Here is a 14086-nt window from a genome sequence, read left to right as displayed (position 1 = left end):
AGGAGTTTGAGACCAGCCTGGCCAACATGGTGAAACCCCCATCTCTACTAAAAATACAAAAATTAGCCAGGCATGATGGTCACGCGCCTGTAATCCACCTGAGGCAAGAGAATTGCTTGAACCCAGGACACGGAGGTTGCAATGAGCCGAGATCGTGCCACTGCACTCCAGTCTGGGTGACAGAGCGAGACTCCATCTCAAAGAAAAAAAAAAGGAAAGGAAACTAAAAAGAGTAATACTCTATGCATTTAGGAAAATATGAATATTTAAAATAACAGTTTAAAAACTTGTTATCTAATAAGAAGTCAAACATGTTTAGGTATATTGTTTACGATGTAAAACAATTTTTCTATAAATGATAATTTTCTATTTTGATTATTGAAATTCATACATTATGCATTTACTAGAATTCATTTAATCTTATGATGAACTGTGTATTGCTTGAAGTCGGGCTGGGCACGGTGGATCACTCCTGTAATCCCAGTACTTTGGGAGGTGGAAGTGGGTGGATCATTTGAGGTCAGGAGTTCGAGACCAGCCTGGCCAACATGGCGAAACCCCGTCTCTACTAAAAATACAAAAATTAGCTGGGCGTGATGGCATATGCCTGTAGTCCTAGCTACCAGGAGGGTAGGGAGCCAGGTTGAGCCCAGGAAGCAGAGGTTGCAATGAGCTGAGATTGCACCACTGTACTCCAGCCTGGGTGGTAGAGTGAGACCCCATCTCAAAAAAAAAAAAAAAAAATTCAAAGTCGAAATATTCTTTTCTCATATTTCAAATCAAATAATTCAGAATCAGAACCCAACATTTGATGTCTGAAATCCCAAACAGTTCCAGTGATTGTACTCATGGAACATGAGGGCTCACTTTGGGGTCGGCTGTGGGACCATGCTTCTGGTGGCTCATGTAGTGGGCCGAACTGTGGCTTGATAACCTGCTTGTTCTAAAATCATACTGTTTGTTGTTTGTCCATATGCTGCCTTCCTCCTAGGACTTCTAGCAGCAGAAAGTAGGTATCCCTTTGTTTTCCTTTAAGGTGTATCTTTTATGCAAAAGTGTTTGGCTTTGCATGGTTCGTAATCAGCTTGACTTTTTCCTTGGCTGTTTATGTGTAGTTGTTTAAGTATTAATTTTAACACTGCCTGGTCATAAAATTAAAACTTGGATATATTGATTTTTGAGGCATTGTTACACAAACAATATTAACTTCTCACTTCTTTCATAAGAGGAAAAAAGACAGTGTTAAAATTTCAACCGCACTTAATACTTCACATCTGAATTTCACATACGAATACATTAATTCTGGGGAAAGAGTAACATTTGTTTTAGAGTTTGGTTTCAAGAAAACTTTCAGGGTAAGTGAATTTTTCTTTGACAATTACATCACCTATAAGTGGTCTTTATTGCTTCCTGTTACTGAGTCCATTTTCAGTTTATTTGGAGCTGTGAAATAAATTCTGAAATGATATCTCTTAACAACTTTTACCATCGGATAGAACATTTATAAGGAATAATGTAATAGCTAGATTTTAATTACAAAGGGGCATAATTTCAGTTTGGGAGAAAATTAAAATGTAAGAAATGTATACACTGTTGAGTACATGTAAAACTGAGGTAATCTGAATAAGATGGGTGGATTGTATCAATGTCAGTATTCTGGTTATGATACTATACTATAGTTTTGTAAAATGTTACCAAAGGGGGAACTGAGCAAAGAATACAAGGGATCTCTCTGTATTATTTCTTACAAGTGCATGTGAATCTACAATTATCTCAATAAAAATTCTAATTAAAAAAATAAACCTTTACCTAAAAGATAAATGAGAAAGCCTGGGTATTAATGATTGAATTCATTTTCACATTTTCTTACATTAGTTATCTGTAGCTCAAATTGCAGCTGATTTAATATAAATCTTAAAGTATATTAGTTACCTATTGTTGGGTAATGAATTACCTTAAAACAGCAGTTGTCATCTCACAGTTTCTGTGGGTCAGGAATCTGGGCGTGGCTTAGCTGTGTGCCTCTGGCTCAAGATCTCTCATGAGATTGTGATCCAGTGCTGCTATCTCACCGGAAGGCACAACTGCAGGAGGAATCCTCTTCCAAGCTCACTCACATGGTTGTTGCCAGGCTTCAGTTCCTTACTGGCTGTGGTCCTCTTCACAGGGCTGGCTGTTCACAGCATGGCAGCTCACTTCCCAGCACGAAAGATAAAAGAGGGGGGCAAAAGTGAGAGAGAGTGCCCAAGACTGAAGACACAGTCTTTACAGCCTAATCTCATAGTGACGTCTTACCACTTCTGCGCTATTCTGTTCATTAGAAATGAGTCAGTCAGTCCAGCCTGCACTCCAGGGGAGGGGATTGATTACACAAGGGTGGAAATACCAGGAGACCAGGTTACTGGGGCCCATCTTAGAGGCTGCCCACCACGTACAAATTAATAACTATTAAAATGTAAGATTCTTCCCGTCTAGATTTAGCACTCCTCTTTTTTTTTTTTTTTTTTTTTTAATCAGCCAACCTGTCATGTTATTTGAAAATGGGCATCTTGGATGTATCAGTAGTGATTTTCCTTAGTTGTAAAGCTTTACACGAGTGGGTACTTAATAGCAGAATGTTATTAAAGTACTTTGAAAAATCTGTGCTCGAAGATGTTTCTATTTGGAAGCATAGACTATTTTAATAATCATAATGGCATTAGAGATTGTAACATCTATACGCTGACAGAATACATATGCAGAGTTTACTTCCTTTAATAAATTTCAAGGTATCTGTACCATAATCTACATATGGAGACTCTAAAGCATGTATCACCATATGTAAGTTTTCATAACTTGAGTTGGATATGGCACAGATGCTTATGTCCAAAATACAGTTTCCATTACAGGATTCATTATTGCTTATAACTTGATTGATAACAAAAAATTTGCTTTGTGCAGTGGGAATAAAAGATATTGAACAGGGTGTGGTGATAGAGGGAAGAGATTGGCTGCAAAGGGACAAGAGAGAACTTTTTTGAAGTGATGACAGTGTACACTTAAATGGCGAATTTTAACTTAAAACAGTATACCTTAGTAAGCAGATTTTTTTAAAAAAGTATTGTGCTTGCAAGGAGGGGCTTTGATTGAGTAGGTGATAATGTGTGTGTGTGTAATAATATAATGTGTTAATTGATCACTAATATAATAGAAAAGGTATTGATTACTCTTAGAAGAAGCTAGGCTAGATTCAGATTCTAGATTTGCTCAGTGATGCTGAGTTTCATAGCTATACATTGTAAATTAAGAAATACACACACATTGAGAATTTAATGTGTTATTTTGTGAAAATCTGAGAAGCAGGAATGGGATTTAATGATCTCAACTGTCATCCATCTGAAAAACCTAACTTGTGATTTTAAATAAGATGGCATACTGCCTTACACTATTCCCTTTTAAAAACAGGAAATGTCCCTGCTTTTATCTTTATGAAGTTTTATTTATGAATAAAGTTTGTACTATTTTTTAAAAAAAGAAATACACAAATCTTTATTGAAACAATTACAGTGAAAACCTGAGTATATCAAAACTCATTGAATGGTACACTTAAGATTTGTGTATTTCATTCTACGTAAATGAAAAAAAAAATGAAAAAAAAATACCTCAGAGAAAAATAAGCATTGCAATCTTTGCTGAAGTCTTTAAGGGTGAAGTGTGCTAATGCTGGCCACTGCCATTTAATGTGAAATGAATGAAAAATACGTGAACTGATGGATAGATGGGTAGACATGTGATAAAGCAAATACAGCAAACTGTCAACATATGTAGGATCTAGGTGGTGGGCACGATTCTTTCAAACTTTCTGTATGTTTGAAGCTTTTCGTAGTAAAATGTAAGGGGAAAAACTTTTAAGACATACTCAGCGTACTTTAACACTGAGAACTTTTTAGTCTAAACATTTGACTGTTTATTTGTCTGTCCTCCTTTTGGGTTATTTTTACTTGGTCAACCTTTTTATGAGACTTCCACTTTTGTAATGAGATTATTCTAGACTCAAAGCTTTTATTGACCTTAAAAGCATATTTCTCTTTAAAGAAATAGACTTAGAAACATTTTTTAAACAGTTGACATATTTATGCTTTTTTTGACTATTATTTCATAATAGTAGCAGAAAACTTTTGAAAAACTTGTTTGTGCTGGTGAGATTATTTGAAAAAGTAGAAGTATTCAAAGTTAAAATGTGCAGGCCAGTCATGGTGGCTCATGCCTTGCCAGCACTTTGAGAGGCTGGGGTGGGAGGATTGCTTGAGGCCAGGAGATTGAGATCAGCCTGCACAACATAGTGAGAGCCCATCTCTATTAAAAAAAAAAAAGTATGATTATAAACCTGATTTTTAGATACAAACTTTATTGCCAAATGAATTATGAAAACAAAATACTATTCTGAAGGCAGGGCATTATAGTATCTAATAAGTTCATGAATGTGGAAGTTTGGACCAAGGGCTAGGAAAAAACCTTATATGGTAAATCAAATTGAAATTAAAGAGAGAATAGAAATTAGACATCACGCCTGTAATCCCAGCACTTTGGGAGGCCGAGGCGGGTGGATCACGAGGTCAGGAGTTTGAGACCATCCTGGCTAACACGGTGAAACCCCCTCTCTACTAAAAATACAAAAAAAAAAAAATTAGCCAGGTGTTGTGGTGGATGCCCATAGTCCCAGCTACTCGGGAGGCTGAGGCAGGAGAATGGCATGAACCCGGGAGGCGGAGCTTGCAGTGAGCCGAGATCACACCACCGCCCTCCAGCCTGGGCGACAGAGCGAGACTCCGTCTCAAAAAAAAAAAAAAAAAAAGAAATTGGACATCACCTCATTACCAAATGCAAATCATTCTGGTGCATTGCTGAGGATAAAACATGATTTTGTGGGTGGGGGACAGTCTATTATGGAAGGAACACTGAATTAGGAGTCAGAGACCTGGGTTCTAGGATTTGATCTTCTGCTTATTGCCTGTGACCCTTGGAAAGGTTATTTAACCCTACTGAGCCTCTGGTTTTTCAAATATAAAAACACTTGCTGACCAAGCACGGTGGCTCAATGCCTATAATCCCAGCACTTTGGGAGGCTGAGGCAGGAGGATTGCTTGAGCCCAGGAATTTGAGAATAGCCTGGGCAACAGAGAGAGACCCCCATCTCTACAAAAAACTTTTAAAAAAATTATCCAGGCATGGTAGCGTGCCTGTAGTCTCAACTGTTTGGAAGGCTGAGGTGGAAGGATTGCTCAAGCCCAGAAGGTCGAGGCTGCAGTGAGCCAGGATCACGCCACTACACTCCAGCCTAGGTGACAGAGCAAGAGCCTGTCTCAAAACAAAAAAACACTTGCCTGCAGAGACAGGGTTATTGTGGAATCACATAAGGTAGTAAGTGTAAAAGCACTTTGGAAATTATAAGCTGTTAATACAAATATAAGTATTAAAATAATTTCAAATGTGGCTTTAAGGAAACAGTACTATAAAAGAAATTGTTTTCTGTGGTTAAGTCTTTCTCATACTTTGTTTTCAATTCTTCAGAATTTACTCAGAAAAAAATCATTTTAATCAGGCCATTTTATGAAGTGTCTTGGTACAAAGCACTCTGCAAAGTACACCCCAGAATACAGAGGTAAATAGGATACCTACAGTCCTGCCATTAAATCAACTGCCCTCTGAGGTGAACTTGTATACTTTTTATTGATTGATTTTGTTTTCAAGATAGTTACAAGTTTATTCAGAGGTTTTATAGGAAAAACAGCCTTTTTAGTCTTTGAGAAAAATAGTTATTTTATATGTGGCAGTATTGATCTTCAAAATGAAGACTAGTAACATCTTAATTAGCATGTGCTGCATGTGTTATATTAATAATCACTACTGCCTCGGGGTTTAAAATCTAAAACAAATAGCAATGGAAAAGCCCGAGAAGTGTCTTTGTGTCTATTTATATCTTATAATGAATTGAAACACCATGGGATTTTTAGATGGTTGGTACTGAACTACAGATATCAATTATACACACATCTATCCAACCAAGAATGTGTTCTGTGGTTCTGTTTGTCATACCCAAAGAAAGAAATAACGGAACTAGAACAGGTGTTAATGGAAGGTGTTAAAATAATCAAGGGTGAAGACCGATTTTGAGGTTAAGCCAAAAATATGTATTTATTCCATTTGAAAAGATGAAGGAGAAATGGAATAAAAACTCTAATTTTTCTGCCTAATTACGGAAACTTAAAAATAGGGGCACTTTTCAGAGCTTGAAATAGACAACTTGAGTACAACTAGGGAAATGCTTCTTTTCATGATTGAGAACCCATCAAGTTAATCATATTTGGGTACAAGATAAGACTATAAATCAGTTCAGAAGAGGTGACAGATCCAAGGAGGTTTAATAGACCTGTTGGAATTGTGGCTCTTGCCTACTCTAAATGCCTGCTAACAGATGCCTTTGTGCTTTCCAGCAAAGTATCTGCTGGTCCTGTCAACACAGCTTTGATCCTGTGTGGGGGTGGTGAATTCCTGCTCATCTACCTCTCTGCGGCTCCCCAACTCCTCCCTAGGCAGCCTGTGTGTCAGTTTGTTTTTACCTCTTCTATATCGTTTACTTCAGGGTATAATATGCCTACTTCACACACCAGTCTGAGAGCCCCTTCCTCAGGGCCAGTGATCATATCTCTGATTTCTCTGAAGCCCTTGCCTAGTACCTAGCAAAAAGCAGGAATATTCAATAAAGATTTTGGGGCCGGGCGCTGTGGCTCACGCCAGTAATCCCAACACTTTGGGAGGCCTAGGCGGGCGGATCACCCAAGGTCAGGAGTTCGAGACCAGCGTGGCCAACATGGTGAAACCCCGTCTCTACTAAAAACACAAAAAATTAGCTGGGCGTGGTGGTGTGCGCCTGTAATCCCAGCTACTTGGAAGGCTGAGACAGGAGAATTGCTTGAACCCAGGAGGCGGAGGTTGCAGTGAGCTGAAATCATGCCACCGTACGCCAGCCTGGGCAACTGAGTGAAACTCTGTCTCAGGAAAAAAAAAAAAAAAAATAGATTTTGGTTATTGTCTGACCCAATAGGGCATTGTTCAAGTTCTTTTCCAACCTCCATATTCATGCATAAACCACACAACTTCTTGTTGAAGGTTTCCCGTATGTTTTCTAGCATAGCCTATTAGTGTAGTAAGTTAGGCAAAACATGGACTTTGAAGCCAAACAAACCCAGGATTGAGTCCTGGCTCCACCATTTACTAGCTATGGCCTTCCATGACCCTTCTGAAGCTCAGTTCCCTATCTAGAAGGTGGGATAATATATCTGCCTTACTGTGTTGTCCTGAGGATGTTCCTGGAACATAATAAACACTCAAGAATTGGGAGCTGCTGTTAATGTTTCCTTAAGTACTTAATTCAGTGCATACTTTGTAGATATTATAAAATGAATAAAATAAAGAGCTGCCTTAAGGACCTTACAGCTAAGGGAAAAAAAGAGTGAACAAGCACACACGTAAGTAACTCATGGAGTGCGCTGGTGGTACAGGAATGGCATGGAGCACTTGGGAAGTTCACAGACCAACAAATGATACATCTCTGGTCTGGTACAGCCAAAATTGCTTCCTGGTCTTGAGACTGACCATCTTAGTATTCACTTGATAAAAGGTTATTTTTGCTTTAATCTGATATTATTAATAAACTGCTACATAAACTATATATCAGCACGAGCAATGCTGGTAAAAGGCCGGGCACAGTGGCTCAGGCCTGTAGTCCCGGCACTTTGGGAGGCTGTGGCAGGCGGATCACTTGAGCCCAGGAGTTTGAGACCAGCCTGGCCGACATGGTGAAACCCCATCTCTACTAAAAATACAAAAATTAGCCGGGCGTGGTAACCTGTAGTCCCAGTTGCTTGGGTGGCTGAGGCACGAGAATCACTTGAACCCAGGAGGCAGAGGTTGCAGTGAGCTGAGATCATGCCATTGAACTCCAGTCTGGGTGACAGAGTGAGACTCTGTCTCAAAAAAAAAGAAAAAAAAAAACTCAGTAAGATTTCACTGAGATAACTGAGTGAAGATGATAATTAGGTTTCTGTGGTATCAGCTGAATTTTTTAATATACAAAGGAAGCACTTGATTAGTATTTTTGTTATTGTGGTTTCATAAGTCCAGAAGTTCAGAACTGGCTTTAGTAACTTGATAAACCTAGCATCATTTAATTCTGTTGTTGATGACATGCTGGGGTCAGGGGTTCAGTGGGACATTTGGGACTAATTTCTTCACATCATCTCTTGCTTTCCAAGGCTTTCAGTAAAGGATGAAGAGAAAATTGGCTTTTAACTAATTTCCAGATTTTTTGATGGGGGGGGGGGGCTCTCTGAACAAAGTAAAAATCCTGAGAAGATCAGGTAGAAGGAAGTGGATTGGGTTAATACCTCTTTAGGAATAACAGAGGAGATGAGGACTGATTTCTGCCATTTATCTCTTTTATCCCACTTAATATCCACTTAATGTTTTCAGTGAAAGGATACCAATAGCCTGGCAGGCATAATTCAAAATTTAATATCATCCAGCCGGGCATGGTGGCTCACGCCTATAATCTCAGCACTTTGGGAGCTCAAGGCAGACGGATCGCTTTAGCTCAGGAGTCCAAGACCAGCGTGGGCAACATGGCAAAACCCCATCTCTACAAAAAATACAAAACTTAGATGGGTGTAGTGGTCCCAGCTACTCGGGGGGCTGAGGTGGGAGGATCACTTGAGCACAGGAGGTCGAGGTTGCCGTGAGCCGAGATTGTGCCACTGCACTCCAACCTGGGCAACAGAGCAAGACCCTGCCTCAAAAAAAAAAATTATCCAGGCCAGGCGCAGTGGCTCACGCCTGTAATCCCAGCACTTTGGGAGGCCAAGGCGGGCGGATCACGAGGTCAGGAGTTCGAGACCAACTTGACCAACGTGGTGAAACCCCATCTCTACTAAAAATACAAAATTAGCTGGGCATGTTGGCACGCACCTGTAATCCCCGCTACTCAGGATGCTGAGGCAGGGGACTCGCTTGAACCTGGGAGGCAGAGGTTACAGTGAGCCAAGATCATGCCACTACACTCCAGCCTGGGCAACAGAACGAGACTCTGTCTCAAAAAAAAAAAAAAAAAAATTATCCATAGTTCCTTCAACAGACGAATGGTCAAACAAACTGGTACATCCACGCAACAACCTGGATGAAGCCCCAGATAATTATGCTAAGTGAAAAAATGCAGTCCCAGAAGGTTACATACTGTATGATTTCATTTATTCTTTTTATTTTATTTTATTTTTTAATTTTTAGAGGGACTCCTCCTTGCAGACCAGGGCTACCCCATAGGCAGTATGCCCAGAATAGGAGCCTCATTTATTATCAAAATGACAAAATTGTAGAAATGGAGAACAGATTAGTAGTTGCCACAGGTTAGGAAGGGATAGAGTAGGAGGGAAATGAGCATGGCTATAAAAAGGCAGTATGAGGGATCCTTGTGGTAATGGAATGTTTTATAGCTTGACTGTATCAATGTCAATATCCAGGTTGTGATATTGTACTACAGTTTTGCAAGATGTTACTATTGGAGGAAACTGGGTAAAGAGTACATGAGACCTTTGTGTTATTTTCTTTTACAACTGCATGTGAATCTACAATTATCTCAAAATGTCAAATTTTAAAAAACAGCTACAGTAATTTCCACGTGGACAACCAACCACACAGTATGTGGCTTAAGACCCAAATCTTTAACATAATTAAATAGAGCTACAAAAATCAGTACCTTATATAGCATTTTTTTTTTTTTTTTTTTTTTTTTTTTGCTATTGTAGAAAAACTTGGAAAGTATGGACAAGAACAGAATGAAATAGAAATAGGACAGTAAAGATAATGACTGTAACACTTTTGCTGTGTTTCATTCTGTTTTTTGTTTTTCCTGAGTTTGCATATATGTTTTGTTTGGTTTTTTATCGTAACTGGGAATATACAGTTTATATAGTTTTGCATTCTGCTTTCTTGAATTCTATATCATGAAGATTTCTCTATGTCTTTGAAATTCTTCAAAAACAATTTTCATTTGGCTACATATTCCATTATATGGATATTCTATAACCTATGTAATCATCCTCTATTAGATTTATTTTCCATTTTGTATGATAATATCATTATATATAAATCTCCCATTTTTTTCCTTAAGGTGGGTTTTTGTAAATGGAATTACTAAATCGAAGTGCATGAACATTTTTAAGGCTTTTTGATATATGTTACCAATTGCTTTCTGGAAAAGTGGTACTGATATGTATTCTCACCAATAATTGCATGTGAATGGATGAGGTCTAAGTCAGGAAGAATTAGAAACAGAGTTCTGGAGCATAAAGATTTTTATCTTTATCAAAAATATAATTTCTCAACCACAGCAGTACTGACATTTTGAGCCAGATAATTCTTTGTTGCGGGGGCTGTCCTGGGTATTGTAGGATATTCAGCAGCATCCCTGACCTCTACCCACTAGACAGCAATAGCCGCCCTCCCGCTGTAGTTGTAACAACCAAAAATATCTCTAAACATTGCGAAATGTCCACCTGGGTAACAAAATTGCCCCTGGTTGAGAACCACTGATCCAAAGACTTGAATGTGCAATGAGACACTTATTCTTAGACTTTCTCTACTGTGTACTAATGTTCTGAAGCTTAGCTCCTTGGAGCTCTTTTTTTGTGGAGTATGTATGTGTATTCTGCATATTGCCTGCAATGTAAAAGAGGCTGATCTTTTTTTTAAGGCTGTGTAAATGGCTTTGTTACTCCTCATTATGTATCTTTCCCTACTGACATCTGCCTGGTTTCCTGGTTATGAGAAGAAACTTAAAGTGATGGCACTTCCATTTGCTTTGCCCTACAAAAATGATTTGCCTTGAAATTTAATATGGTATTTGGAAGTGTCAGTGTACCTATACTTTGTCTTCTGAGTAAGAAGGGTAAGAGTAAAACAGAATGAGAATGACTTTGGGTCTCTTGAGTCTGTATGTAAAGGAGAAAAAAAGGAGTGGACTGGGATTTTTGTTAACTAAAGTTCGAGTCTTAAAAACTAAGAAGCCTATTTTAAGCAGCAGGAGTTCCCAGTTGAAGGTCTGTTCCTTGTATCTACAGCTGGCTTTACCTTCAGTTCTTGATGGAATGCACCTGGGTAAAAGGCCAATCTTGTTTCTATAATATTTCAAAACATCTTGGAGTCCTGAAACCCATACTCTCTTCCTGACATAAAACTTGCTGTGTCCAGATCTTCTAGTGCTTAGGTTATACTTGATAAATTTCATTAATTCAAATAAGCTGCAGTTTCTTTTGAAAAATGAAGAGCACACAAATACATTTAATAAGAACATGAACTCTCTGAAAATACTGTGTCCTTAAATGATATGAAACTCATTTAAGTCTATCCTTCAGTAAAGACACTAGCCTTTGAAGTTCTGATATGAATTCATTGTTCTTAAGTGTAAGATTTAGGTTAAAAAAGTTAGTTTGACATTGACTTTCTATACTGGCTGTTTCTTTTCTGTTTGTCCCCCTTAGGAGCAGTCTCACAGGTGCTGGACAGCCTGGAAGAGATTCATGCACTTACAGACTGCAGTGAAAAGGACCTAGATTTTCTACACAGTGTTTTCCAGGATCAGCATCTTCACACGCTACTAGATGTAAGTCTGTCTTTTTATTATTCTTGTTTTTTGGTGAATTGAATATTGGCCAGGCACGGTGGCTCACGCCTGTAGTCCAAGCACTTTGGAAGGCCGAGGCGGGCGTATCAGGAGGTCAGGAGACCAAGACCATCCTGGCCAACGTGGTGAAACCTTGTCTCTACTAAAAATACAAAAATTAGCCGGGCGTGGTGGCGCGTGCCTGTAGTCCCAGTTAGGACTGAGCTGAGGAGGCGGAGGCACAAGAATCACTTGAACCTGAGAGGCGGAGGCTGCACTGAGCCGAGATCACACCACTGCACTGCAGCCTGGGTGACAAAGCAAGACTCTGTCTCAAAAAAAAAAAAAAGAAATTGAATATTTAGCATACCTTTTTGCTTTACATGAATTCTCAGATGTCTATCGTAACAGTCCTTTTCAGTTGCCTTAAGTCTATGAGAAATGTGGGAAATCATCCATCAAAAATTCATGATTGAAATACAGTATATGGCCGGGCACCGTGGCTCATGCCTGTAATCCCAGCACTTTGGGAGGCCAAGACGGGTGGATCACCTGAGGTCAGGAGTTCGAGACCAGCCTGACCAACATGGGGAAACCCCATCTCTACTAAAAATACAAAATTAGCCAGTTGTGGTGGTGCATGCCTGTAATCCTAGCTACTCGGGAGGCTGAGGCAGGAGAATCGCTTGAACCCAGGAGGCGGAGGTTGCAGTGAGCCGAGATCGCTCCATTGCACTCCAGCCTGGGCAACAAGAGCGAAACCCCATCTCAAAAAAAAACAAAAAAGAAATACAGTATATGTACAGTACAAATGCAATAGAGCCTAGCAGGCTACAATGGGGAAAAAATTATATATCTTTATATTTATAAATTATATGTACATAATGCATGCAAGTGGTATGTGAGTTTTTAAAAGAGTAGAATGCAATCCTACTTTACTGAATTATCTTATATTTCTGTTAGAAGAATCCATTGAGGTTAGCTGTGGTTACTTTTTATTGCTTTGCACATTACTTTAAAACATTATACCTCCAGCATGAGTATAGGAGAGAGAAAAGCAAATGAGATACTGTGCAATAGGCTGTATTCCCACACACATTTCATATTTAACATTGTTTTGTTCCATAGATTCAATGTCTTCTCCTTAAAACATAAGCATATACTCCATCTTTAAATATTACAGGCTCCACTGACAGCAGACTGGGATACAAAAGAAAAAACAGAAGCTGACCATTTTCATTTCAGTCACATTTTAAGTAAAATACCTTTCTTAGAGAACTTGGTTCACTTCAACAATGAAAACTCTTGGGTGGTTTTGATGGTATTTGAACATGTTAGTCTTTTTGCAAGAAAAATCTTCCCTTAATGAGAGAATCATACTTGCTTTGGGGTACCTAGAACTGTTTGGTGCTGAATAATTCACCATATGATGTAAATGAAACTAAAGCAAAATTTCTCAGAATGTGTTCTACAGAGCATTGCTCTGGGAGGTTGCTATGGGTGTTGCCATGGTGGGAGGGGGAAGTAGATCTTAAATTTATTGGTTAAATTATTTATTGACTAAATAAGTTTGGGAAATGCTACATTCTTTAGTCTTTTTATACAGATCCACAGTGGGCATTGGTATATTGATGCTCTGAGATGATCTAAAGCAAAGAAACCTTTTTAACTTTCTTTATCAGCATTTCTCAAACTAATTTGGGCACAGAACTTTTATTCACAATCCTGTTGAGTTCTGTTTTGATGAGGACCAGTTTGGGAAAAGCTCAGCTAAGAGTGTTTGTTGCATTATGCTTCAGCTTCACACTAAATGCAGCCGTAGGTATCTAACAGTTGCTTCTTTCCCCAAATGTGGTCAGTTCAAATTAATTATCAGATTTTCATAGCTAGTTTGGCCTTTGTATATAGTGTACATATTAATTAGGGCTGACTAACTGTTATAACATGTGATTCTAAAATTTGAGTGGCTTAACAGAATAGAAGTTTACTTCTTGCTCACTTCACGGTCCAATGCAGGTAGATGAGGGAGTTCTTTTCCACACCGTCATTCAGAGACCCAGGCCTCTTCCACTAGGTCACACTGCTATTTCCCAAAGTCTTGGAATCTTCTACTGTATCCTTTGTTCCTAGCCAGCAAATGAGAGAAGAGAGAACATGGAGAATCTTGCAGGGTCAAGCTTGGAAATGGGTTTATCTCACATTCCTTGGCAACTGCTAGTCACGTGCCCACCTGGATGTGAGAGCTGAGGAACATAGTTTAGAAATGTGCTCAGGAAGATAAGGAATTGGGTCTTCTCTTTAGTGTAATTTATCTTAAGTAGTATCTATTCACTGTCATTGCTGCAGAAAGTTTTCACAATTGTGTATTTCCCACTGAAGTTTATACCCTTTACT

At 38.9% G+C, this 14086-nt stretch overlaps 1 protein-coding gene across 11 annotated transcripts in view; it reads left to right on the top strand.

The window, feature by feature from the left end:
* The window catches only part of CASK (calcium/calmodulin dependent serine protein kinase), a 400245-nt gene that overhangs the window by 293443 nt on the left and 92716 nt on the right, over positions 1-14086 (top strand). For 6 of the 11 annotated variants that reach the window (XM_054544486.2, XM_054544489.2, XM_054544487.2 and 3 more), the window contains exons 11-12: positions 992-1009; positions 11571-11692. In XM_054544486.2, the coding sequence (XP_054400461.1) occupies positions 992-1009; positions 11571-11692 (140 nt within the window). The remainder of the gene's footprint in view (positions 1-991; positions 1010-11570; positions 11693-14086) is intronic. The other 5 variants (XM_009234749.4, XM_054544490.2, XM_024240508.3 and 2 more) reach the window with 1 other exon arrangement.

Source organism: Pongo abelii, chromosome X, assembly GCF_028885655.2.
Source record: "Pongo abelii isolate AG06213 chromosome X, NHGRI_mPonAbe1-v2.0_pri, whole genome shotgun sequence".
In the NCBI taxonomy this organism is placed as follows: domain Eukaryota; kingdom Metazoa; phylum Chordata; class Mammalia; order Primates; family Hominidae; genus Pongo; species Pongo abelii.
The sequence above is the reverse complement of the archived record's forward strand: the minus strand, read 5'-3'. Positions and strand labels throughout refer to the sequence as shown.